The sequence below is a fragment of the Pseudophryne corroboree genome, chromosome 3, assembly GCF_028390025.1.
Source record: "Pseudophryne corroboree isolate aPseCor3 chromosome 3, aPseCor3.hap2, whole genome shotgun sequence".
Taxonomy (NCBI): Eukaryota; Metazoa; Chordata; class Amphibia; order Anura; family Myobatrachidae; genus Pseudophryne; species Pseudophryne corroboree.
This window is the reverse complement of record NC_086446.1, coordinates 536,211,459-536,236,097: the sequence shown is the minus strand read 5'-3', so window position 1 is coordinate 536,236,097 and position 24,639 is coordinate 536,211,459. Positions and strand designations below refer to the sequence as shown.

Below are 24,639 nucleotides of genomic sequence, written 5' to 3'. Positions count from 1 at the left end.
TCCAGTGGCGCCCACACCATACAGTCTGCACCCATTATTTCTCTTACGTCCTAGAGGATGCTGGGGACTCCGTAAGGACCATGGGGTATAGACGGCTCCACAGGAGACATGGGCACTGTAAAGCTTTAGAATAGGTGTGCACTGGCTCCTCCCTCTATGCCCCTCCTCCAGACCTCAGTTAGTTCCTGTGCCCAGTGGAGACTGGATGCACTGCAGGGGAGCTCTCCTGAGTTTCTCTGAAAAAGCTTTTGTTAGGTTTATTATTTTCAGGGAGCACTGCTGGCAACAGGCTCCCTGTATCGTGGGACTGAGGAGAGAGAAGCAGACCTACTTCTTAAGAGTTCAAGGGCTCTGCTTCTTAGGCTACTGGACACCATTAGCTCCAGAGGGAGTCGGAACACAGGTCTCACCCTGGGGTTCGTCCCAGAGCCGCGCCGCCGTCCTCCTCACAGAGCCGGAAGATAGAAGCCGGGTGAGTATAAGAAGAAAGAAGACTTCAAAGGCTGCAGAAGACTTCAGATCTTCATGAGGTAACGCGCAGCGGTAACGCTGCGCGCCATTGCTCCCAGCTCACACACAGGCACCACAGTAAGGGTGCAGGGGTGCAAGGGGGTGCCCTGGGCAGCATTAATATACCTCACATAACACTGGCTAAGTACATATATACACTATAAAGTATATATATTTCCGAATACCCCGCCAGTATAAAGATTTAGAGTGGGAACGAAGCCCGCCGTCGGGGGGTGGAGCTTGTTTCCTCCAGCACTAACCAGCGCCATTTTTTCTCCTCAGCATACAGAGAAGCGGCCCCAGACTCTCCCCTGCTGTTAGTTAATACAGAGGGACAAAACGAGGGGGGGGGCACATTTATTTGGCGCAAAATATGTGGTGTTTTACAATTGTAATAAAAAGCGCTGACAGACTGGGGTTTTTTCCCTCAGTAAACAGTGGCGCTGGGTGTGTGCTGGCATACTCTCTCTCTGTCTCTCCTAAGGGCCTTATAGTGGGTCAGTCCACATAATATTAGGTATCCCTGTGTGTATGGGGATGTCAGTACGTCTGTGTCGACATGTCTGAGGTGGAAGGCTCATCTAGGGAGGAGGCAGAGCGGATGATTGTGGTGTCTCCGTCGGCGGCGCCGACACCTGATTGGATGAATATGTGGAATGTTTTAAATGCTAAGATGACTTTATCACAAAGTTTGGACAAAGCTGAGTCCAAGGATTAAAGCAGGAAGCCAATCCATAGCTTTTACTGTGTCACAGGGCCCTTCGGGGTCGCAGAAACGTCCCTTTTCACAGGTAGTAGACACTGATACCGACACGGATTCTGACTCCTGTGTCGACGGTGATGATGCTAAGTGGCACCCAAGGGTGGCCAAGTGTATTCAATATATGATTGTAACAATTAAAGATGTTTTGCTTATCACTGAGGACCTCTCTGTCTCTGACACAAGGGTCGGCATGTTTAAGGGAAAGACTCCTGAGGTAACTTTTCCCCCATCTCACGAGCTGATCGCCCTGTTTGAAAAAGCTTGGGAAACTCCAGATAAAAAACTGCAGATTCTCAAGAAAATATTATGGCGTAACCTTTCCACTCCTAGGACAGGTTACGGTGGGAATCCTAACCCACGGTGGACAAGGCATTTACGCGCTTGTAGAAAAAGGGTGGCATTACCTTCCCCTGATACGGCAGGCCTTAAGAGTCCTGCTGATCGCAGACCGGAAACTACCTTAAAATCAATTTATACATACGGGTGCCCTACTAAGGCCGGCAGTAGCGTCGGCATGGGTGGGTAGCGCAGTTGCAGCGTGGGCAGATAACTGGTCATCTGTTATTGACACCCTAGATAAAGATACCTTTTTGGTGACCTTGGGTCACATTAAAAAAGCAGCATAATATGAGAGAAGCTGCGAGTGATATTGGGCAATTGAGTTCAAGAGCCAATGCCATGGAGTTTTCTGTTAGACGGTCCCTGTGGACCTGCCAAGGGACAGGTATACTGTCTTGAAAAAAAAAAAAAAAAAAAGACTTTACCTTACAAAAGTGAAGTTTTATTTGGGGAGGGCCTCGCGGATTGGGTTACACAGTGACTGCGGGTAAATCTACTCTTCTGCCTTATGTTTCCCCACAGGAAAAGAAAACACGGCAATATCAGGTGCAGTCCCTTCGGTCTCATAAGTTCAGAAATGGGGGCTCTTCCTTCCTCGCCAGAGGTGGAGGTAGAGGGAAAAGAACACCAGCTACGGCTATTTCCCAGGGACAAAAGTCCACCCCGTCCTCCACAAAATCCACTACATGACGCGGGGGCACCACTGAGGGAGCCACGTGCGGGGGCACGTCTTCGACTCTTCAGACAAGTCTGGGTTCAGTCGGACTTGGATCCTTGGGTGGTAAAAATTGTATCCCAGGGATGCGAATTAGAATTCGAAGATGTGCCTCCTCACCGATTTTTCAAATCGGTCCTGCCAGTTTCCTCCTCAGAGTGGGAAACAGTGACAGCTGCCGTACAGAAACTGTATCATCAGTAAGTGATTATCAAGGTTTTCCTTCTACAGGGGAAGGGGTTTTATTCAAGCCTTTTTTGTGGTCCCAAAACCGGATGGCTCGGTCAGGCCCATTCTGAATCTAAAATCCCTGAACCTATGTCTGAAAAGGTTCAAATTCGAGATGTAATCTCTCCGGCCAGTGATCTCCAGCCGGGAAGGGGAGGTTTTTTATGGTGGCACTAGACATGAAGGATGCTTACCTTCATGTCCCCATTTATCCTCCTCATCAGGCGTACCTGAGATTCGCTGTACAGGATTGTTATTCCCATGTCCGTCAAGTTAATGGCGGACATGATGGTACTCCTGCGCAAGCAAGACGTTACATTTATTCCATACTTGGACAATCTCCTGGTGAAGGCGAGTTCAAAGGAAAAAATTGTTACAAAGCATATCTCTCTCCCTGAGAATACTACAACAATACGGCGGAATACTTATTCTACCAACGTCACAGTTGGTTCCAAACTCGACTGCCGTTTTTGGACATGATTCTGGACACACAAAAACAAAAGGTCTTTCTCCCAGAGGAAAAAGCCCAAGTACTCCAGAACATGGTCAGAGACAAAATAAGTGTCAGTTCATCAATGCACTCATGTATTGGAAAGATGGTGGCGGCCTACGAGGCCATTCCACACGGACTTTTCAGTGGGACCTTTTGGACAAGTGGTCAGGGTCCCACCTGCACATGCATCTGAGCCCTGTTCCCCGGGCCAGGGTCTCTCTTTTTCTCTCTCTCTCTCTCTCCTATGGTGGCTCCAGAGTGCGCACCTTCTAGAGGGTCGCAGGTTTGGTGTTCAAAATTGGGTTCTTGTGAGCACGGATGCGAGCCTCCGAGGATGGGGAGCAGTCACACAGGAGAACAATGTTCAGAAAATATGGTCAGGCCAAGAGGCTTACCTACACATCAGTGTGCTGAAATTCAGGGCCATTTGCAACAGCCTCAAACTAGCAGAGAATTTTCTTCACAACCTGCCTGTTCTGATCTAGTCAGACAACGTCGCGGCAGTGACGCAGGGGAACCGCCAGGGCGGGACAAAAAGCAGAGCAGAAATGGCAGAAGCCACCAGGATTCTTTGCTGGGTAAAAAATCATGTAAGCGCTCTGTCAGAGGTCTTCATTACAGAGGACACAATCTCCATCTAGGAGAGTGGGGACTTCATCAGGAAGTTTTTACAGTGGTGACAAGTCGTTGAGGACCTACTCATATAGACATGAGGGCATCACGCCTCAACAGGAAGATTCGGACGTATGGTCCCAGGTCGAGGGATCCTCAGGCAGCGGCGGTGGACGCCCTGGTGACACTGTGGGTGTTCAGTCGGTCTATGTGATCCCTCCACTCCCTTTCATCTCAAAAATATTGAGAATCATAAGACGAACAAGAGTGCAGACGATACTCATTGTTCCAGATTGGCCTTGAAAGGCCGGGTATGCAGATCTTCAGGGACTGCTCTCAGAAGATCCGTGGCCCCTTTCTCACAGGGAAAACCTCATGGTCCTTACGGAGTACCCAGCATCCTCTAGGACGTAAGAGAAAATAAGATTTTAAACCTACCGGTAAATCTTTTTCTCCTAGTCCGTAGAGGATGCTGGGCGCCCGTCCCAGTGCGGAAACATTCTGCAAGACTTGTATATAGTTATTGCATATGTAAGGGTTAAGTTACAGTTGAGATCGGCCTATGGCTGATGCTGTTTTGTTCATACTGTTAACTGGTTATTGTATACCACGTTGTATGGTGTGTATGGTGTGGGCTGGTGTGTATCTCGCCCTTAGATAACAAAATCCTTTTCCTCGTACTGTCAGTCTCCTCTGGGCACAGTCCTAACTGAGGTCTGGAGGAGGGGTATAGAGGGAGGAGCCAGTGCACACCCATTCTAAAGCTTTACAGTGCCCATGTCTCCTGCGGAGCCGTCTATACCCCATGGTCCTTACGGAGTCCCCAGCATCCTCTACGGACTAGGAGAAAAAGATTTACCTGTAGGTTTAAAATCTTATTTTTTAATACATACAATCCAGAGTCCCGCTGCGCAGCAACAGAAATCACTGGAAAAATGGTGCAGCACTATTTTCGCATACGCAGTAGGAAAACCAGTGGGAAAGTGGCCGCTGCAAAATTTTCCTGGTGATCTGTGCATGTGCTGTAGAATCTGGGACAGCGTTAGGGTCCCCTAGGGACCCCAGTGCCCAGAAATACAGTGCTGCCGGCTAGAGAGGAGGAGGCCCAGATGGAACCTGCACACGGGCCTCCTCCTCTCTGCCCCTGCAACACTCACTCTAAAATCAAGCATATGAAAACCCCCCTCTATAAATCCTGCATTTTCCCCTGTGTTCCCTCCCAATTCCACTACTTCCAGGACTTGGGGGCAAATAAACTAAACTAGTTAAATTAGAGAGAAAACATTATATGTATCTTTTTAATAATGGCTAAAGATGACAATATTGGTTATGTATAGTGCACATAACTCATATGCAAATGTTTGTAGTAGTGTTATTTGTAAGAAATGGGTAAGGATCATCTTTAAAAACCTGTCTCAGGCAGCTATGAACATCCACAGCCTGCGCTTCAGGGCTTTGGCGCACTAACGCCCACGACCAGCTCTTTAAAAGAAGGTCATTCTCCATTTACCAGGAGTTTTTCATGGAATGTCCTGTTTGCAAAAATGAATGAAGATGTGCCCAAGGCTGCAGCTCATCATATTAGCAAACTAGCGGCATCAAAGAACAAATGTGTTCACTTCTTTGCCTTTCATTTTTTTTGTCTGCCACATGCTTTGTACCATCCACCAGTAAAAATGATAGAGGAGGGTGTTAGATAGCGAAATAGAATGTTGGGTATATAGACATGTATTTAGGGCATATGAGACATGTATTTAGGGCATATGTGGCTCAGTGTCTACAGCAGCAGACATTCTGATGTGGCAGATAGTGGGTGCAGTGGATGGAGGCAGGTAAATGCAGGAATATCACCCACATAACACCATTGGCTGTCCTATGTACCATGTTAATACATTCATTGCAAAGATAGTTTGGAATCAGATTAGTAGATGTTTTGCTTTATTTTCACAGGTGCCCCAAGGACCATTTTATTTGCTAACATGGATCCAGACTACACTTCGGTAGTTGTGAGGAACCTCATTCCAGCCCGTTCCTACCAGTTCCGTCTTTGTGCAGTGAATGACGTTGGCAAAGGGCAGTACAGCAAGGACACCCAACGGTAGGAATGCAGAATGCAGTATACTGTACAAGGATAAACATCTCAAACTTTGCTGAACATCCCCTGGAAATGTGCCAGCTTTGGATCCCTCAAACTTCCAAAGGTGTCAGACACCTGGAATAAAGCCACATAGTTATTATTCTTGGTTTGCTTTTATGTTGTTTACATGCATCCAGGAACTCAATTACATAGGGAGATAATTTGTTACACCTGATAAACTGCTGCAGCTACATGTGTTAAGCAGAATTTGTAAAAGATCCTGTTTTTCTGATGGATGTTGGAACTTTGAAGTTGGGATACCTCCCCAATAGTGGAGACGTTATTTTATTTTCCTGCCTGTATCATAAGTAAAGGATTCAGTAACTGTGAAGCTTTCCCTCAGTGGATTAACTTGGATTTTGGTGCAGCTGCACTGAATTCCTGAGCCTGTGATTCAGGGAGTCAAGAGATGCATATATTACAGCTCTGAACACATCTTATGTCTTGGTTCTGCCAACCTATAACCCTTTCTCTGCCTGGGGGCTCTGGCTGGGAGTGCCGCTCACTGCTTTTATCGTGACACTGTCAGCGCAACATGTCTGCCTGTATATAATGCTGCTCATTTGTCCTGGAAAGGCAAAGTATTATTACTAATGTCTCTGGCATCATAAGTGCTATCGGTAGTGCATGTATATCAGAAAGGTAAGATAGGATAAGCAATCAGTCTAGTAGTATAAAAAGAAAGATACTTCCTGCCACAGGAAAAGTCATCTACCAAAGAGATATATACAGGGTTTTTGAGCAGGCGTAGACAAGCCGTAGTACCCAGCTGTTGCTGAACTACAAATTCACAAATGCCCTGCTAGTGTAGGAGGTGCATATTGAAATGAAGTATATAAAGACACCTGTTTTGAGGTCTGGAGATGACAACAAAGTATGGAAGCATTTGGAGGTTTGCATTTGTTCAGTGATGCTGTTCTATCAGAGAATGCAATTGCACATGGGTTGTCTACAAGAGCAGGCAGCGCTGCTTGCTAAATAATCTGTGTTCTCTGTCAATGTCTGCCTTGATCCCGCAACACTTCCTCTAGTGGTGAGGAAAAGCATAGTTTATCACAGAGGCGCATCTCTGCTGAAATGAGCTCAGCGCTCGCTGCTGCTTTAGCTCAGCCAGCTTTGATAAATATCCCCCAGTAAATTTTTCATTATCATAATGTACAGTTTCACTTTGTATTTTGTTCGTTGTCAGAATATCTGCTAGATAAGTGTGTGATGGAATTGCTGTACAATGCTGCCCGGCTATATTGCTGTTTATTTCCCATCTCTGTAATAATCCTAGTATGAGCTCAGACCAGGTTATCATCTGAGTCATTTTTCTTTTCAGAGTAACACTTCCTGAAGAGCCACCCAGCGCCCCTCCACAAAATATCATAGCCAGCGGACGCACCAACCAGTCCATCATGATCCATTGGCAGGCTCCCCCGGAGAATAAACAGAACGGCATCCTGAAGGGATATGTCATTAGGTGGGTGATGATCATTAAGCAATGCTTTGACAATTTGTCAGCAAAAACTATAAGGAAGGAAGTAATCTAGGTGTTTATCTGAAGCATTGTGTCTCCATATGTACTCTAGAGATCCCTCCTACGTATGTGGCATCACTCAGTATCAGTATCTTGTATGAGGTTGCAGCTCTTGTGCTTAATGACTGTAAAAAGCATGTAGGTGGCCTACTTTATCCACCATACACCAAATGCATATATATTATGGGTTCAAGGTATACCCTTTGCATTTACATACCTGCTGACTGCCTGTGCCATTATTCCAAAGAAATCACCAGAAATATGGTACCTGGTGCCATATTTCTCTTGCTACTGTAGCAGAAGACACTGTTATCTGATGCTCATGCGCCATGTGGGGGATGGAGGGGGAAATCACATAACAAAAAGTAGTAAATAGTTGTTTTGTAGTATACTATTGTATACTGTACACAGAACGTAGTCACAGGGAAATCCAGCTACAATAAGGCACACGGCTAATAGCTGGTAGCTTATATATATATATATATCAGTCTACTGATAACCTTTCTTTTCTATTGAAAGTACTGTATCCTGTATATATGCATGCTACAGGGGTGATTTACCTTAAGGTAACTTTCATTTATTGGCTTGCACATGCTCTTATGAAGCCAAATCATTTAATTTACCTTAATTGCTTCATATATTTTTATTGTATCTCTATAAGACGCTGACCTTCACTGATCTGTGCTGGATATATAGTATTGAGTCCAAAAAATTATCCAAGGACAACAATCATAAGTTGCGCTTCCAAGCTCGAAAGCCAGAGCTATGTAATTATTAAATGTTGCTGGAGTGCTCCTCAGTACCAGTTAATGAAAGTCACCTGAAGCCTCTCTGTCTCTCTCACTCCTGCTGTCCTGATACTTATAGCACATAAAGTTGACAAATGAGGATTAACAAGATCAAAAAGTATTGGAAGAGGACAAGTTCACATCTGACACCCCAAGGCGGAAGGGTAGATCAGGCATGCCAGAGGAGAAGGCTACTTTAGACACAACAGGGAAGAAGGGTACATCTGACCACCCAGGTGTGCAGGCTTGATCAGACACACAAGAGGAGCGGGATAGACCAGATATGCCATGCAAGAAGATTAGATCAGACACGCCAGGTGAGCAGGGTACATCAGACATGCCAAGCGAACAGGGTAGCTCAGACACACCAGATGAGCAGGGCAAATCAGACATGCCAGGTGAGCAAGGTAAATCAGACACGCCAGGTGAGCAGGGTAGATCAGACATGTCAGGCGAGCAGGGTAGATCAGACACGCTAGGCAAGCAGGGTAGATCAGACATGCCAGGCGAGCAAGGTAAATCAGACATGCCAGGCGAGCAGGGTAGATCAGACATGCCAGGCGAGCAAGGTAAATCAGACATGCCAGGCGAGCAGGGTAGATCAGACATGCCAGGCGAGCAAGGTAAATCAGACATGCCAGGCGAGCAGGGTAGATCAGACATGCCAGGCGAGCAAGGTAAATCAGACACGCCAGGTGAGCAAGGTAAATCAGACACGCCAGGTGAGCAGGGTAGATCAGACATGTCAGGCGAGCAGGGTAGATCAGACACGCTAGGCAAGCAGGGTAGATCAGACATGCCAGGCGAGCAAGGTAAATCAGACATGCCAGGCGAGCAGGGTAGATCAGACATGCCAGGCGAGCAAGGTAAATCAGACATGCCAGGCGAGCAGGGTAGATCAGACATGCCAGGCGAGCAAGGTAAATCAGACACGCCAGGCGAGCAGGGTAGATCAGACATGTCAGGCGAGCAGGGTAGATCAGACACGCTAGGCAAGCAGGGTAGATCAGACACGCTAGGCAAGCAGGGTAGATCAGACATGCCAGGCGAGCAAGGTAAATCAGACATGCCAGGCGAGCAGGGTAGATCAGACATGCCAGGCGAGCAAGGTAAATCAGACATGCCAGGCGAGCAGGGTAGATCAGACATGCCAGGCGAGCAAGGTAAATCAGACATGCCAGGCGAGCAGGGTAGATCAGACATGCCAGGCGAGCAAGGTAAATCAGACACGCCAGGTGAGCAAGGTAAATCAGACACGCCAGGTGAGCAGGGTAGATCAGACATGTCAGGCGAGCAGGGTAGATCAGACACGCTAGGCAAGCAGGGTAGATCAGACATGCCAGGCGAGCAAGGTAAATCAGACATGCCAGGCGAGCAGGGTAGATCAGACATGCCAGGCGAGCAAGGTAAATCAGACATGCCAGGCGAGCAGGGTAGATCAGACATGCCAGGCGAGCAAGGTAAATCAGACATGCCAGGCGAGCAGGGTAGATCAGACATGTCAGGCGAGCAGGGTAGATCAGACACGCTAGGCAAGCAGGGTAGATCAGACATGCCAGACGAGCAAGGTAAATCAGACACGCCTGGCGAGCAGGGTAGATCAGACATGCTAGGCAAGAAGGATAGAACAGACATGCCAAGCGAGCAGGGTAAATCAGACACGCCAAGCGAGTAGGGTAGATCAGACATGCCAGGCGAGCAGGGTAGATCAGACATGCCAGGCAAGAAGGATAGATCAGACATGCCAGGTGAGCAGGGTAAATCAGACATGCCAGGCAAGCAGGGTAGATCAGACATACCAGGCGAGCAAGGTAAATCAGATACGCCAGGCGAGCAGGGTAGATCAGACATGCCAGGTGAGCGGGGTAGATCAGACATGCTAGGTGAGCAGGGTAGATCAGACATGCCAGGCGAGCAGGGTAGATCAGACATGCCAGGCGAGCAGGGTATATCAGACATGCCAGGCAAGCAGGGTAGATCAGACATGCCGGGCGAGCAGGGTAAATCAGACACGCCAAGCGAGCAGGGTAAATCAGACACGCCAAGCGAGCAGGGTAAATCAGACATGCCAGGTGAGCAGGGTAGATCAGACATGCCAAGCGAGCAGGGTAAATCAGACACACCAGGGTAGATCAGACACGCCAGGCGAGTGGGGTAGATCAAACACGCCAGGCGACTGGGGTAGATCAGACACGCCAGGTGAGCAGGATAGATCAGACATGCCACATGCCAGGTTAGCAGGATAGATTAGACCAGTGACGTGCGGTGGGGTGAGGCAGGTGAGGCAGAGCCTTTCCTGTCATATTAACGTTTTTACCAGAGTTTTGATTGTATAAAGTATATGAAAAATACAAAGAATATGATGTACCCTTTGGCTCATATATTGCATTTAAATCTGGCTCTGGTGCTAGCCAGTGCCTCCTGAGCCATTTAGCTCACTGCACGTCCCTGGATTAGACATGCCAGGGGACAAGGGTACAGTATATCTGCCATATAAGGCGGGAAGGTGTGTGAAATAGACTGAAGTTTTATGAGACTCCAAAATAGCAGGACTGGCTCTATGTGTATTGATAGAGAGTACGTTGAGGTAAAGGAGTTGTCAGCGCCATCATGATAATCATTGGAAATTACTTACTCTGTTCTGTGATTGTGTCTGCATGCATCTCACTTTCTCTGTCTCTCCAGATACCGGCTCTCCGGCTTGCCTGTAGATTACCAGTACAGAAATCTATCCAGCCCGGACATCAACAGCCTGCTCCTGGAGGACCTCATTATCTGGACCAATTATGAGATTGAGGTGGCTGCGTTTAATAGCGCAGGCCTGGGGGTGTTCAGCATAAAAGTGACTGAGTGGACCTTGCAGGGAGGTGAGAAGAGCTGCTACAGTACCTCAGACAGTGTTGCCATATGGGTGTACTGTTACTGAATAGCAGTTAGGAGCATTACATGACTGGATGCTATGGGGCTGATTCTGAGTCTGAAGGTCACAGCTGCATATTTTGCTGCGTCTGCATCTCTGTGCTATTGCTGTGTCTGATAATCTTGATGCCCACTGACAGGGCGCTAATCCATCTTGATGTACTATTGGCGGCAACATTGAAACATGCACTAGCCCTATGGCAGGCGCAGTTGTCCGGCTGAACATGGTGTCCTGTGTGTGTAGTTCTGCATGTTATACACAGCTGCTGTCTGTAACATGATACGCTTACATCGGGAAAGCCACCCCCATCGCCTTCCACTCTCGCCGGATCCACATTTGTTCTGTGTCTCCGTGTGGTAACCATTTGGATGCATACACAGAGCAACTCTGACTCATGTGCAGACATAAACCATTGGCCGCTTGTGTGTGACATCACCACTTTATCCACCTCTGAATAAGACCCTATATTTGTATAAAGAGCATGTTTCTATTATATATTCCTATTCTTTCTTGTTTTAAGCCAATTGCATGGAGCAGTACACCAGGGATCAGGATCATTCACTGGTTGTAGTAACTGGGACCTATGAAATACAGTTGTTCCATAGTCCATACACACAGACTACACACCATCTAATCGTAATTCCAATTTGTGGTTAGAAACTTGTGGTTTGCATTTGTCCATGGCGACAGTTCAGCAATCATGGTTGCTATTTGCCATTTAACATTTACATTTATTTATACTGTCAGTATTGTTTAATTCCATTGTCCTAGGAAATGGCACATTATTGTATTAATAATATTTTAAAAGATTTTTTTTTAAATGGATGGGAGAAAAAAACCCAACCCAGAATAAAACAGGGATATACTATACATACCATGTAGACCAACAAACTGCAGATGTAAAACCAAAGTGCAGGGATGACCTGCTCGTGAGACAGTTTACCATCTATGAGGGGAATTAAATTAGCCACAATGTTTTCTTGTGGGTAATTGATTCCCCCCTGCCCCCCTACCTTCACCTATTCAGTTATCCCTGATAAACCGCCGTGAGGCGCAGTTTATCAGGGATTATGTTTCTCCTGCCTCTCCTGAAAAAAAAAATCCCTGAAAACGGGGCTGTTTCTCCTGAAAACACGCAGGTTTCACTGAACCTGTGTGTTTTCGTCAGAGAATTTATTTTTTGGGATGGCCAAACTGGATAGCCTGAAAAAAAATGCGGGTAAACATTGGGAAAAATTGCGAAAAACATCTGTTTTCCGCACCCCGTGTTTATTCTCTTCTAATTGAATTCCACCCTAAATCTGAGGCAAGAGCAGCGAGTGTGGTTCACTGTGGAGACTGTGACAGTAATGAGGATGTATCACTGTGAGTAGCTCAGGTGTGACCACAACAGCCACTAAAGTTTGGAGCTGGATTTTCAGAGAGAGGTTAGATTTGAAGGCTGGGAGAGTCTGATCACACATGGTAGGGAATTCCATAGCTGGGCAGCAGTGCAAGAGAATTCTTATAGCTGGGTACTGAAGGAATGTGTAGGGAAGAAGTGAACCAGAAAAAAAATAAATCACAAAGACCAATGGATTTGAAGGGTGTACAGTATAGGAGAAGAGGGTGGCAATTAGATAAAACAATGGGGGTAATTCAGAGTTGATCGCAGCAGCAAACTTGTTAGCAGTTGGGCAAAACCATGGGGGTCATTCCGAGTTGTTCGCTCGCAAGCTGCTTTTAGCAGCTTTGCACACGCTAAGCCGCCGCCTACTGGGAGTGAATCTTAGCATATTAAAATTGCGAACGGAAGATTAGCAGAATTGCGAATAGACACTTCTTAGCAGTTTCTGAGTAGCTCCAGACTTACTCGGCATCTGCGATCAGTTCAGTGCTTGTCGTTCCTGGTTTGACGTCACAAACACACCCAGCATTCGCCCAGACACTCCTCCGTTTCTCCAGCCACTCCCGCGTTTTTCCCAGAAACGGTACCGTTTTTTCACACACTCCCATAAAACGGCCAGTTTCCGCCCAGAAACACCCACTTCCTGTCAATCACATTACGATCACCAGAACGAAGAAAAAACCTCGTAATGCCGTGAGTAAAATTCCTAACTGCATAGCAAATTTACTTGGCGCAGTCGCACTGCGGACATTGCGCATGCGCATTAGCGACTATTCGCTCCGTTGCGACAAAAAAATAACGAGCGAACAACTCGGAATGACCCCCCATGTGCACTGCAGGGGGAGGGGCAGATATAACATGTGCAGAGAGAGTTAGATTTGGGTGGGGTGTGTTCAAACTGAAATCTTAATTGCATTGTAAAAATAAAGCAGCCAGTATTTACCCTGCACAGAAACAATAACCCATCCAAATATAACTCTCTCTGCACATGTTATATCTGCCGCCCCCTCCCCTGCAGTGCACATGGTTTTGCCCAGCTGCTAACAAATTTGCTGCTGCGATCAACTCTGAATTACCCCCAATGTATTTCGTTTCAGTTGCAGGATAAGAGGATAAAATTACCTTTAGGTGGAAAATCAGTTTAATTTAATTGCCACTGTAATATAAAGATGCTCTGAAATCATGAATGCTTTGCTGCCGATGGCCTGTACAAGCAGCTGAAGGAAACAGCCCAGGGCCAATATTTACTAAGAATTCGAGTTTGTCCGATTTGTGGTTTTTTTTTCTAAGTCCCTATCCGGGAATTCACTAAGCACCAATCTCGGCAGTGTTTGGACTATTCGTAATGGTTTGATTTGCAAAGTTCCGAAATACGAATTAATAGACCATCGGTCAAACACGGCTGTTATTTTATACAATACGGGCATTCACTATTCATTCGTATTTCCAGTCGAGTTTGGATAACCATGCACGGATCAGTGAGATCTGTGCATGGTTATCTATGGGAAAGGGTCTGTTTAGTGTAAAAACTGGAAAAAAAAATTGCGTGGGGTCCCCCCTCCTAAGCATAACCAGCCTCGGGCTCTTTGAGCCGGTCCTGGTTGAAAAAATATGGGGGGGGAAATGACAGGGGTTCCCCCATATTTCTTCAACCAGCACCGGGCTCTGCGCCTGGTCCTGGGTCCAAAAATACGGGGGACAAAAAGCGTAGGGGTCACCCGTATTTTTGAAACCAGCACCGGGCTCCACTAGCCAGGTACATAATGCCACAGCCGGGGGACACTTTTATACTGGTCCCTGCGGCCCTGGCATTACATACCCAACTAGTCACCCCTGGCCGGGGTACCCTGGAGGAGTGGGAACCCCTTAAATCAAGGGGTCCCCCCCTTCCAGCCACCCAAGGGCCAGGGGTGAAGCCCGAGGCTGTCCCCCCCATCCAAGGGCGGCGGATGGGGGGCTGATAGCCTTTTGAAAAAATGTGAATATTGTTTTTAGTAGCAGTACTACAAGTCCCAGCAAGCCTCCCCCGCAAGCTGGTACTTGGAGAACCACAAGTACCAGCATGCGGTGGAAAACCAGGCCCGCTGGTACCTGTAGTACTACTACTAAAAAAATACCCCCAAAAACAGGACACACACACCGTGAAAGTATAAGTTTATTACATACATGCACACCTCCATACATACATACATACTTACCTATGTTCCCACGAGGCTCGGTCCTCTTCTCCATGTAGAATCCTTGGGGGACCTGTGAAAAAAATTATACTCACATAATCCAGGGAATCTTGTATTCTTTGTATAATCCACGTACTTGGCAAAACAAAAAAACGGAAACCCGACCACGCACTGAAATGGGCCCCATGTTTACACATGGGACCCCTTTCCCCGACTGCCAGGACCCCCCCCCCTGACTCCTGTCAAAGAGGGTCCCTTCTGCCAATCAGGGAGCGCCACGTCGTGGCACCCTCCTGATTGGCTGTGTGCTCCTGTAGTGTCTGTCAGGCAGCACACGGCAGTGATACAATGTAGCGCCTATGCGCTCCATTGTAGCCAATGGTGGGAACTTTGCGGTCAGCGGTTGACCGAAAGTAACCTCACCGCTGACCGCAAAGTTCCCACCATTGGCTACAATGGAGCGCATAGGCGCTACATTGTATCACTGCCGTGTGCTGCCTGACAGACACTACAGGAGCACACAGCCAATCAGGAGGGTGCCACGACGTGGCGCTCCCTGATTGGCAGAAGGGACCCTTTTTGACAGGAGTCAGGGGGTGTCCTGGCAGTTGGGGAAAGGGGTCCCATGTGTAAACATGGGGCCCCTTTCAGTGCGTGGTCGGGTTTCCGTTTTTTTGTTTTACCAAGTACGTGGATTATTACAAAAGGACACGACACACAGGATTTAGGTGAGTATAATTTTATTTTCAGGTACCCTGGAATCGCCGTCGAGATGTGGGCCGAGTCGGCATGTGAACATAGGTAAGTATGTGTGTGTCGGAATGTATGTAATAAAGTTGTACTTTCAAGGTGTGTGTCCTGTTTTTATTTGGGTATTTTTTTTGCAGAAGAACTATAGGTACCAGCGGGACCGTTTAACCCCCGCATGCTGGTACTTGTGGTTCTCCAAGTACCAGCTTGCGGGGGAGGCTTGCAGGGACTTGTAGTTCTTGTGCAAAAAACAATATTCTTTTATTTTACACTTGGCTATCAGCCCCCCATCCGCAGCCCATGGATGGGGGGGGGGGGCAGCCTCAGGCTTCACCCCTGGCCCTTGGGTGGCTGGAGGGGGGGACCCCTTGATTTAAGGGGTCCCCACTCCTCCAGGGTACCCCGGCCAGGGGTGACTAGTTAGTGATTTAATGCCAGGGCCGCAGGGACCTATATAAAAGTGTCCCCCGGCTGTGGCATTATCTCTCTGAATAGTGGAGCCCGGTGCTGGTTCAAAAAAAAAGGGGGACCCCTACGCTTTTTGTCCCCCGTATTTTTTGCACCAGGACCAGGCGCAGAGCCCGGTGCTGGTTGATCAAATATGGGGGAACCCCTGTCAATTTTCCCCCCATATTTTTTCAACCAGGACCGGCACAAAGAGCCCGAGGCTGGTTATGCTTAGGAGGGGGGACCCCACGCAATTTTTTCCAGATTCTTAAACACTTTAAAAATCTTTTTAAGGTACACAATGAAGCCCTGCACGGATCTCACAGATCCGGCCAGGATTCCTTGTGTTTTGTCAGGCAGTGTTTTACTCATCACTCCCGTAAAACACTGCCTGATATTACGAATCACATCGACATCGGAAAAAACGATTGGGCAAAACTCGGCAGCTTAGTGAATGATCGTATCAGGATTCAAAAAGTTGCAGTAAAATGCACCCGATACCATTCGAGTTCAAACACCCTTCAAAACAGCCAAAACACGAATCTTTGTAAATATTAGAGATGAGCGGGTTCGGTTTCTCTGAAACCGAACCCGCACGAACTTCATGTTTTTTTCACGGGTCCGAGCAGACTCGGATCCTCCCGCCTTGCTCGGTTAACCCGAGCGCGCCCGAACGTCATCATGACGCTGTCGGATTCTCGCGAGACTCGGATTCTATATAAGGAGCCGCGCGTCGCCGCCATTTTCACACGTGCATTGAGATTGATAGGGAGAGGACGTGGCTGGCGTCCTCTCCATTAGAAATTAGATTAGAAGAGAGAGAGAGATTGTGCAGAGTCAGACAGAGTTTACCACAGTGACCAGTGCAGTTGTTGTTAGTTAACTTTTATTTATTTTAATATAATATATCCGTTCTCTGCTATATCCGTTCTCTGCCTGAAAAAAAACGATACACAGCAGCAGCCAGTCACACAGTGTGACTCAGTCTGTGTGCACTCAGCTCAGCCCAGTGTGCTGCACATCAATGTATAAAAGGCAAAGCTTATAATAATTGTGGGGGAGACTGGGGAGCACTGCAGGTTGTTATAGCAGGAGCCCCCAGGAGTACATAATATTATATTAATTTAAAATTAAACAGTGCACACTTTTGCTGCAGGAGTGCCACTGCCAGTGTGACTAGTGGTGACCAGTGCCTGACCACCAGTATAGTAGTATATTCATTGTTGTATGTATTGTATACTATCTCTTTATCAACCAGTCTATATTAGCAGCAGACACAGTACAGTGCGGTAGTTCACGGCTGTGGCTACCTCTGTGTCGGCAGTCGGAACTCGGCAGGCAGTCCGTCCATCCATAATTGTATTACAATATATACCACCTAACCGTGGTATTTTTTTTTCTTTCTTTATACCGTCATAGTGTCATACTAGTTGTTACGAGTATACTACTATCTCTTTATCAACCAGTGTACAGTGCGGTAGTTCACGGCTGTGGCTACCTCTGTGTCAGCAGTCGGCAGGCAGTCCGTCCATCCATAATTGTATTATTATTATAATATATACCACCTAACCGTGGTTTTTTTTCCATTCTTTATACCGTCGTCATAGTGTCATACTAGTTGTTACGAGTATACTACTATCTCTTTATCAACCAGTGTACAGTGCGGTAGTTCACGGCTGTGGCTACCTCTGTGTCGGCAGTCGGCAGGCAGTCCGTCCATCCATAATTGTATTATTATTATAATATATACCACCTAACCGTGGTTTTTTTTCCATTCTTTATACCGTCGTCATAGTGTCATACTAGTTGTTACGAGTATACTACTATCTCTTTATCAACCAGTGTACAGTGCGGTAGTTCACGGCTGTGGCTACCTCTGTGTCGGCAGTCGGCAGGCAGTCCGTCCATCCATAATTGTATTATTATTATAATATATACCACCTAACCGTGGTTTTTTTTCCATTCTTTATACCGTCGTCATAGTGTCATACTAGTTGTTACGAGTATACTACTATCTCTTTATCAACCAGTGTACAGTGCGGTAGTTCACGGCTGTGGCTACCTCTGTGTCGGCAGTCGGCAGGCAGTCCGTCCATCCATAATTGTATTATTATTATAATATATACCACCTAACCGTGGTTTTTTTTCCATTCTTTATACCGTCGTCATAGTGTCATACTAGTTGTTACGAGTATACTACTATCTCTTTATCAACCAGTGTACAGTGCGGTAGTTCACGGCTGTGGCTACCTCTGTGTCGGCAGTCGGCAGGCAGTCCGTCCATCCATAATTGTATTATTATTATAATATATACCACCTAACCGTGGTTTTTTTTCCATTCTTTATACCGTCGTCATAGTGTCATACTAGTTGTTACGAGTATACTACTATCTCTTTATCAACCAGTGTACAGTGCGGTAGTTCACGGCTGTGGCTACCTCTGTGTCGGCAGTCGGCAGGCAGTCCGTCCATCCATAATTGTATTATTATTATAATATATACCACCTAACCGTGGTTTTTTTTCCATTCTTTATACCGTCGTCATAGTGTCATACTAGTTGTTACGAGTATACTACTATCTCTTTATCAACCAGTGTACAGTGCGGTAGTTCACGGCTGTGGCTACCTCTGTGTCGGCAGTCGGCAGGCAGTCCGTCCATCCATAATTGTATTATTATTATTATAATATATACCACCTAACCGTGGTTTTTTTTCCATTCTTTATACCGTCGTCATAGTGTCATACTAGTTGTTACGAGTATACTACTATCTCTTTATCAACCAGTGTACAGTGCGGTAGTTCACGGCTGTGGCTACCTCTGTGTCGGCAGTCGGCAGGCAGTCCGTCCATCCATAATTGTATTATTATTATAATATATACCACCTAACCGTGGTTTTTTTTCCATTCTTTATACCGTCGTCATAGTGTCATACTAGTTGTTACGAGTATACTACTATCTCTTTATCAACCAGTGTACAGTGCGGTAGTTCACGGCTGTGGCTACCTCTGTGTCGGCAGTCGGCAGGCAGTCCGTCCATCCATAATTGTATTATTATTATTATAATATATACCACCTAACCGTGGTTTTTTTTCCATTCTTTATACCGTCGTCATAGTGTCATACTAGTTGTTACGAGTATACTACTATCTCTTTATCAACCAGTGTACAGTGCGGTAGTTCACGGCTGTGGCTACCTCTGTGTCGGCAGTCGGCAGGCAGTCCGTCCATCCATAATTGTATTATTATTATAATATATACCACCTAACCGTGGTTTTTTTTCCATTCTTTATACCGTCGTCATAGTGTCATACTAGTTGTTACGAGTATACTACTATCTCTTTATCAACCAGTGTACAGTGCGGTAGTTCACGGCTGTGGCTACCTCTGTGTCGGCAGTCGGCAGGCAGTCCGTCCATCCATAATTGTATTATTATTATAATATATACCACCTAACCGTGGTTTTTTTTCCATTCTTTATACCGTCGTCATAGTGTCATACTAGTTGTTACGAGTATACTACTATCTCTTTATCAACCAGTGTACAGTGCGGTAGTTCACGGCTGTGGCTACCTCTGTGTCGGCAGTCGGCAGGCAGTCCGTCCATCCATAATTGTATTATTATTATAATATATACCACCTAACCGTGGTTTTTTTTCCATTCTTTATACCGTCGTCATAGTGTCATACTAGTTGTTACGAGTATACTACTATCTCTTTATCAACCAGTGTACAGTGCGGTAGTTCACGGCTGTGGCTACCTCTGTGTCGGCAGTCGGCAGGCAGTCCGTCCATCCATAATTGTATTATTATTATAATATATACCACCTAACCGTGGTTTTTTTTCCATTCTTTATACCGTCGTCATAGTGTCATACTAGTTGTTACGAGTATACTACTATCTCTTTATCAACCAGTGTACAGTGCGGTAGTTCACGGCTGTGGCTACCTCTGTGTCGGCAGTCGGCAGGCAGTCCGTCCATCCATAATTGTATTATTATTATAATATATACCACCTAACCGTGGTTTTTTTTCCATTCTTTATACCGTCGTCATAGTGTCATACTAGTTGTTACGAGTATACTACTATCTCTTTATCAACCAGTGTACAGTGCGGTAGTTCACGGCTGTGGCTACCTCTGTGTCGGCAGTCGGCAGGCAGTCCGTCCATCCATAATTGTATTATTATTATAATATATACCACCTAACCGTGGTTTTTTTTCCATTCTTTATACCGTCGTCATAGTGTCATACTAGTTGTTACGAGTATACTACTATCTCTTTATCAACCAGTGTACAGTGCGGTAGTTCACGGCTGTGGCTACCTCTGTGTCGGCAGTCGGCAGGCAGTCCGTCCATCCATAATTGTATTATTATTATAATATATACCACCTAACCGTGGTTTTTTTATACCACCTAACCGTGGCAGTCCGTCCATAATTGTATACTAGTAAACTATCCAATCCATCCATCTCCATTGTTTACCTGAGGTGCCTTTTAGTTCTGCCTATAAAATATGGAGAACAAAAAAGTTGAGGTTCCAAAATTAGGGAAAGATCAAGATCCACTTCCACCTCGTGCTGAAGCTACTGCCACTAGTCATGGCCGAGACGATGAAATGCCAGCAACGTCGTCTGCCAAGGCCGATGCCCAATGTCATAGTACAGAGCATGTCAAATCCAAAACACCAAATATCAGAAAAAAAAGGACTCCAAAACCTAAAATAAAATTGTCGGAGGAGAAGCGTAAACTTGCCAATATGCCATTTACCACACGGAGTGGCAAGGAACGGCTGAGGCCCTGGCCTATGTTCATGGCTAGTGGTTCAGCTTCACATGAAGATGGAAGCACTCAGCCTCTCGCTAGAAAACTGAAAAGACTCAAGCTGGCAAAAGCACCGCAAAGAACTGTGCGTTCTTTGAAATCCCAAATCCACAAGGAGAGTCCAATTGTGTCGTTTGCGATGCCTGACCTTCCCAACACTGGACGTGAAGAGCATGCGCCTTCCACTATTTGCATGCCCCCTGCAAGTGCTGGAAGGAGCACCCGCAGTCCAGTTCCTGATAGTCAGATTGAAGATGTCAGTGTTGAAGTACACCAGGATGAGGAGGATATGGGTGTTGCTGGCGCTGGGGAGGAAATTGACCAGGAGGATTCTGATGGTGAGGTGGTTTGTTTAAGTCAGGCACCCGGGGAGACACCTGTTGTCCGTGGGAGGAATATGGCCGTTGACATGCCAGGTGAAAATACCAAAAAAATCAGCTCTTCGGTGTGGAGGTATTTCACCAGAAATGCGGACAACAGGTGTCAAGCCGTGTGTTCCCTTTGTCAAGCTGTAATAAGTAGGGGTAAGGACGTTAACCACCTCGGAACATCCTCCCTTATACGTCACCTGCAGCGCATTCATAATAAGTCAGTGACAAGTTCAAAAACTTTGGGTGACAGCGGAAGCAGTCCACTGACCAGTAAATCCCTTCCTCTTGTAACCAAGCTCACGCAAACCACCCCACCAACTCCCTCAGTGTCAATTTCCTCCTTCCCCAGGAATGCCAATAGTCCTGCAGGCCATGTCACTGGCAAGTCTGACGAGTCCTTTCCTGCCTGGGATTCCTCCGATGCATCCTTGCGTGTAACGCCTACTGCTGCTGGCGCTGCTGTTGTTGCCGCTGGGAGTCGATGGTCATCCCAGAGGGGAAGTCGTAAGCCCACTTGTACTACTTCCAGTAAGCAATTGACTGTTCAACAGTCCTTTGCGAGGAAGATGAAATATCACAGCAGTCATCCTACTGCAAAGCGGATAACTGAGTCCTTGACAACTATGTTGGTGTTAGACGTGCGTCCGGTATCCGCCGTTAGTTCACAGGGAACTAGACAATTTATTGAGGCAGTGTGCCCCCGTTACCAAATACCATCTAGGTTCCACTTCTCTAGGCAGGCGATACCGAGAATGTACACGGACGTCAGAAAAAGACTCACCAGTGTCCTAAAAAATGCAGTTGTACCCAATGTCCACTTAACCACGGACATGTGGACAAGTGGAGCAGGGCAGGGTCAGGACTATATGACTGTGACAGCCCACTGGGTAGATGTATGGACTCCCGCCGCAAGAACAGCAGCGGCGGCACCAGTAGCAGCATCTCGCAAACGCCAACTCTTTCCTAGGCAGGCTACGCTTTGTATCACCGCTTTCCAGAATACGCACACAGCTGAAAACCTCTTACGGCAACTGAGGAAGATCATCGCGGAATGGCTTACCCCAATTGGACTCTCCTGTGGATTTGTGGCATCGGACAACGCCAGCAATATTGTGTGTGCATTAAATATGGGCAAATTCCAGCACGTCCCATGTTTTGCACATACCTTGAATTTGGTGGTGCAGAATTTTTTAAAAAACGACAGGGGCGTGCAAGAGATGCTGTCGGTGGCCAGAAAAATTGCGGGACACTTTCGGCGTACAGGCACCACGTACAGAAGACTGGAGCACCACCAAAAACTACTGAACCTGCCCTGCCATCATCTGAAGCAAGAAGTGGTAACGAGGTGGAATTCAACCCTCTATATGCTTCAGAGGTTGGAGGAGCAGCAAAAGGCCATGATTTCACACCTGTCTTTTTAAATGATTTAATAAATTGACATTTTATTCAGCAAACCGTCCTTATATAATTCTTACAGCCAGCGCTGGTACTTGTGTTTTTTATTCTATTATATTCTGGGATCTGACCATCCCCATACCAGCTGCTGCTGACTGCGCACTTACATATTCTTTTACTTTTCTAAAAGGCCATTCAAGCCTATACAATTGAGCACGATATAGGAGATGGAATGCACCTGTCTCAAGTGCAGTGGAGAATGATTTCAACGTTGTGCAAGGTTCTGATGCCCTTTGAACTTGCCACACGTGAAGTCAGTTCAGACACTGCCAGCCTGAGTCAGGTCATTCCCCTCATCAGGCTTTTGCAGAAGAAGCTGGAGGCATTGAAGAAGGAGCTAACACGGAGCGATTCCGCTAGGCATGTGGGACTTGTGGATGCAGCCCTTAATTCGCTTAACAAGGATTCACGGGTGGTCAATCTGTTGAAATCAGAGCACTACATTTTGGCCACCGTGCTCGATCCTAGATTTAAAGCCTACCTTGGATCTCTCTTTCCGGCAGACACAGGTCTGCTGGGGTTGAAAGACCTGCTGGTGACAAAATTGTCAAGTCAAGCGGAACGCGACCTGTCAACATCTCCTCCTTCACATTCTCCCGCAACTGGGGGTGCGAGGAAAAGGCTCAGAATTACGAGCCCACCCGCTGGCGGTGATGCAGGGCAGTCTGGAGCGACTGCTGATGCTGACATCTGGTCCGGACTGAAGGACCTGACAACGATTACGGACATGTCGTCTACTGTCACTGCATATGATTCTCTCAACATTGATAGAATGGTGGAGGATTATATGAGTGACCGCATCCAAGTAGGCACGTCACACAGTCCGTACTTATACTGGCAGGAAAAAGAGGCAATTTGGAGGCCCTTGCACAAACTGGCTTTATTCTACCTAAGTTGCCCTCCCACAAGTGTGTACTCCGAAAGAGTGTTTAGTGCCGCCGCTCACCTTGTCAGCAATCGGCGTACGAGGTTACATCCAGAAAATGTGGAGAAGATGATGTTCATTAAAATGAATTATAATCAATTCCTCCGCGGAGACATTGACCAGCAGCAATTGCCTCCACAAAGTACACAGGGAGCTGAGATGGTGGATTCCAGTGGGGACGAATTGATAATCTGTGAGGAGGGGGATGTACACGGTGATATATCGGAGGGTGAAGATGAGGTGGACATCTTGCCTCTGTAGAGCCAGTTTGTGCAAGGAGAGATTAATTGCTTCTTTTTTGGGGGGGGGTCCAAACCAACCCGTCATATCAGTCACAGTCGTGTGGCAGACCCTGTCACTGAAATGATGGGTTGGTTAAAGTGTGCATGTCCTGTTTTGTTTATACAACATAAGGGTGGGTGGGAGGGCCCAAGGATAATTCCATCTTGCACCTCTTTTTTCTTTTCTTTTTCTTTGCATCATGTGCTGATTGGGGAGGGTTTTTTGGAAGGGACATCCTGCGTGACACTGCAGTGCCACTCCTAGATGGGCCCGGTGTTTGTGTCGGCCACTAGGGTCGCTAATCTTACTCACACAGCTACCTCATTGCGCCTCTTTTTTTCTTTGCGTCATGTGCTGTTTGGGGAGGGTTTTTTGGAAGGGACATCCTGCGTGACACTGCAGTGCCACTCCTAGATGTGCCCGGTGTTTGTGTCGGCCACTAGGGTCGCTAATCTTACTCACACAGTCAGCTACCTCATTGCGCCTCTTTTTTTCTTTGCGTCATGTGCTGTTTGGGGAGGGTTTTTTGGAAGGGCCATCCTGCGTGACACTGCAGTGCCACTCCTAGATGGGCCCGGTGTTTGTGTCGGCCACTAGGGTCGCTAATCTTACTCACACAGCTACCTCATTGCGCCTCTTTTTTTCTTTGCGTCATGTGCTGTTTGGGGAGGGTTTTTTGGAAGGGCCATCCTGCGTGACACTGCAGTGCCACTCCTAGATGGGCCCGGTGTTTGTGTCGGCCACTAGGGTCGCTAATCTTACTCACACAGCTACCTCATTGCGCCTCTTTTTTTCTTTGCGTCATGTGCTGTTTGGGGAGGGTTTTTTGGAAGGGACATCCTGCGTGACACTGCAGTGCCACTCCTAGATGGGCCCGGTGTTTGTGTCGGCCACTAGGGTCGCTTATCTTACTCACACAGCGACCTCGGTGCAAATTTTAGGACTAAAAATAATATTGTGAGGTGTGATGTGTTCAGAATAGGCTGAAAATGAGT

The 24,639-nt window shown here is 46.8% G+C and overlaps 1 protein-coding gene across 4 annotated transcripts in view; it reads left to right on the top strand.

Moving 5' to 3' along the window:
- The window catches only part of SDK2 (sidekick cell adhesion molecule 2), a 1,024,610-nt gene that overhangs the window by 818,218 nt on the left and 181,753 nt on the right, over positions 1–24,639 (top strand). For all 4 annotated transcript variants that reach the window (XM_063961173.1, XM_063961172.1, XM_063961171.1 and 1 more), the window contains exons 15-17: positions 5,611–5,758; positions 7,122–7,262; positions 10,793–10,974. In XM_063961173.1, coding sequence (XP_063817243.1) covers positions 5,611–5,758; positions 7,122–7,262; positions 10,793–10,974 — 471 coding nt within the window. The remainder of the gene's footprint in view (positions 1–5,610; positions 5,759–7,121; positions 7,263–10,792; positions 10,975–24,639) is intronic.